Source organism: Grammomys surdaster, unplaced genomic scaffold (genome assembly GCF_004785775.1).
Source record: "Grammomys surdaster isolate TR1022 unplaced genomic scaffold, NIH_TR_1.0 126109, whole genome shotgun sequence".
Lineage (NCBI taxonomy): Eukaryota > Metazoa > Chordata > Mammalia > Rodentia > Muridae > Grammomys > Grammomys surdaster.
The window spans coordinates 6,028,452-6,031,586 of NW_021620917.1; the positions used below are offsets into that span (position 1 = coordinate 6,028,452).

At 58.0% G+C, this 3,135-nt stretch overlaps 1 protein-coding gene across 1 annotated transcript in view; it reads left to right on the plus strand.

The window, feature by feature from the left end:
• The first annotated feature begins 6 nt into the window (after positions 1-6).
• The window catches only part of Adap1 (ArfGAP with dual PH domains 1), a 54,250-nt gene continuing 51,121 nt past the window's right edge, over positions 7-3,135 (plus strand). Inside the window, exon 1 of the mRNA XM_028756034.1 lies at positions 7-149. Within this exon, the coding sequence (XP_028611867.1) occupies positions 68-149 (82 nt within the window). The 5' untranslated portion in view covers positions 7-67. The remainder of the gene's footprint in view (positions 150-3,135) is intronic.

Genomic DNA, 3,135 nt, shown 5'->3' on the forward strand with positions numbered 1-3,135 from the left:
GGCGGGCGCGCGGCGCGGGGCCCTAGCGGGGCGGGCGTGCTCGGGACGGCGCGGTGGCCGCGCAGCCATGGCCGGGGAGCGGCGCCGGGCGCTGCTGGAGCTGCTGACGCGGCCGGGGAACGCGCGCTGCGCTGACTGCGGAGCCCCGGGTAGGTGCGGGACGGGCGGAGGCGCGGGGTGCGGCCGGGTGGACAGGACTGCGCGGGGGCGCGGGGGATGGGGACGCACGCGCTGGGTCCTGGCTGGGTTGGGGCGCGGCCCCGGTGCACCTGCTGGCGGCAGGGACTGGCAGTGGCGGGGCACAGCATCCGGAGGGCACCTCGCGGGCTCCGCACGACCTGTGCCGCCGCCTCCCCTCCCCCGCCGGCTGCGTGTCACGCTGTCACTCGCAGCCGCCTCCCCTCCCCAGCCTTGCGAAACCTTGGCGTCTCAGGGTATTAAAAAAAAAAAAAAGAGGAAATCATCAGGGGCGGTTGGCTTGCAGGGAAAGCGGCCAGTGAGCCCAGGGTGTCTGCCAGGGAGGACGGGGTCCACCTGGTTCCTAGCTACCTGGAGATGACGTCATGGCATCCCTGCCTGGGGCCACTGTCTTGAACAGACTCAAGGCTGGGGGAGGATGCAGAGTCTTGGGTGGCCCCTGTGAGGACAGGCTGACCATGTGCCTTTGGCTCCCCGTACCTAGCTTCTCTGGGACCAGGACAGTGGGGGACAGGTGGGAGCCACAGACACATCTGCCAGGTATCTTCAAGACTTGGTTCCTCGGTTGCCTCTGATTTGGAAGAATTTGTAGGAACCAGAACACAGGGGCTCAGGATTGGCTATTAAGAAAGGGCTGAGTTCTCCGACCAGCTGGCAGGTTTCTCGAGCTGGCTCTCCTAGGCTGATCTTAGCTGGTATGCAGGTGGGGACAGGCCTGCAAGACATTTCAGGCATATAAAGGGTCCCTAGTGTGAACCCCTCAGAACATACCAGGTATCAGTTCCTTGGAGACAGCTCTACCTCCCTGAGATGCAGGCGGAAAGCCTGCAGCCTGTAAATAGGATCTCCTCCCCATCTCTCCCCCACATCCCCGCCTCTGGGCTGGAGCGCCTGCCTGAGACTGAGAATCTGCTAGTCAATTGTAAGTGCGTGCCACCCCAGGGGCCCTGGTGTCCCTGAGAAGAGACATTGACCAAGCTTCAGTGGGAAGCTGGACAAGATGAAAGTAGTCCTTTCCTGGTCTCTTGAGGCACCGCAGGGCCCTGCCGGTGGTGCAGTGGGGTGGTGGCTCCCTGGTGCTATGTGGTACTGTTGCCAGCTGGCCTGATTCAGTGGACTCTCCCCACCTCGTTCTCAGACTTGCCTTTCAACTTGTTTAGGAAAGCTGGCTATGCTGGAGTCCCTGGTAAGGAAGGTAGATGGGTTGCCCAGCTTCTAAGCCTGACTTGGAGAGGTGAGCCCCAGGAGAGGACCTGAACTGTCCCCATATTCCTTGGCCATCCAGACCAGGAACAACTTCTGCTTTCTAGACACCCTCTAGACCTTCTGGCCTGGCAGGAGGAAGAAGGGGCTTCTGGAGCCCTCAGTGGGACCCGCCCTACACCATTCACCTGTGTAGTGTCCAAGCAGCCCTTTAGTCAGTCCCAAGCCCTGGCTGCAGCAGCTGCTGCCCTCTTGGGCCCCAGCCCTTGCTGGCTGTAAGCCAAGCCACCCATTTTCAGACTTGGCTTATAATAACAGCTTGCTTCCCCCTCCCCCACCTGGGGACAGACAAAATATAAGGCTTGTTTCCATTTTATGATCAGGGAAACTGAGGCCTCAACATCTTGAACTCTTGGGTGTCCACGAGGCTGACTGGGTTTCCTGATGCCCACTCTGGCCCCCCACACACACTGTCTATGCAAACCTGCCATCTTTGCCTAGCTCCTGGGCTCAGCCGTATGCCTGCCTCATGAATCCTGTGGCATGCCCACACAGGCCCCTGATGCTTAGTAGGTAATTGGATCTTCCTGTGTTCCACGATGCTGTTCTGGAGTCTCCTGTCTTGTGGTGGTCTTGTTAAAGGGAGACATGTATGTTCCATGTTGTCCCCTGGTGTTCTTGACCACTCCAGTGGGATCAAGGGTACCTGGGGAATAGTGGCATCTTACTGGACAGTAGGACATCTTAGCAGGCCCAGGTCACCTCTGGCCATCAGGGCTGGGGGCTCCAGGGCAGCCTTGAGCAGTTCTCACCCAGCTATGGAAAACAGCACCTAGTGAATCTCACTTCAGTCTGTTCCCGGGGTCCAGCCACCATCTACCACAGATATTTTCTCACCCCAGGTATAGTGGGCTATGGGTAGGGCATGGCCCTTTCCCCTAAAGACTCCACTGGAGTCTTTGTCCTGTGAAGGGCTGTGTATAGCTCTCCCTCAGCTATTGTGGGATGCTGACAGGGCATAGCTCATTCTCTTCCAAGACTCCATTGGCATCTCTGTCCTGCCAAAGGCTGGAGGAGAGGGAGGGTGCACTGTGCATCTCCCAAGCTGTCCATGAAGGTGGCAGGTTCTCTCTGCAAGCATCTGGCCCTTGGATGACCTGGAACATTTTGGAATCACTCATTCTTGCTTTGATGTTGGTCAAACCTGCACTCCCAGGAGCCCTGAACTGCAGCTCTGGAGGAGTGAGGGAGAGAGGAAGGAAGTGGCTGCTTCTAACTAGGTAGGTCCAGAACTGCAGTTTGACACTGTCCCTGGGGCTGTCAATCCCAGCTTCCTTAGGTCCCAGACATAGGCTAGGTGGGAATGACCCGAGGGCCAGCAAGGAATAGACTCAGAGCATGGGTTCCTCTCGACACTTGGAGGCTTTCAGGGTGCTCAGAAATGGTTTCTGGTCCAGCCCTCAGTACAAAAGGTTTCCAGGATAAGGTTCAGGTTAGGAGAGGGTCCCTATGCATGTGTTTTAGAGAAGGGTTTTCCAGGGCTAAAATGTGGTCTGACAGACGACCCTGTGTCTAAAGCAGTGGCCCAAAGGTTCTTCCCCTGCCCTTTACCTATAGTGTTGCAGATGGAACTCAGGACCCTAGGTATACTAGACAGGAGTTCTACCATCATACCATACCTTTAGCTCCTCACTGGGGGATTCTAGGCAGGGGCTCTACCACTGAGCCACACCC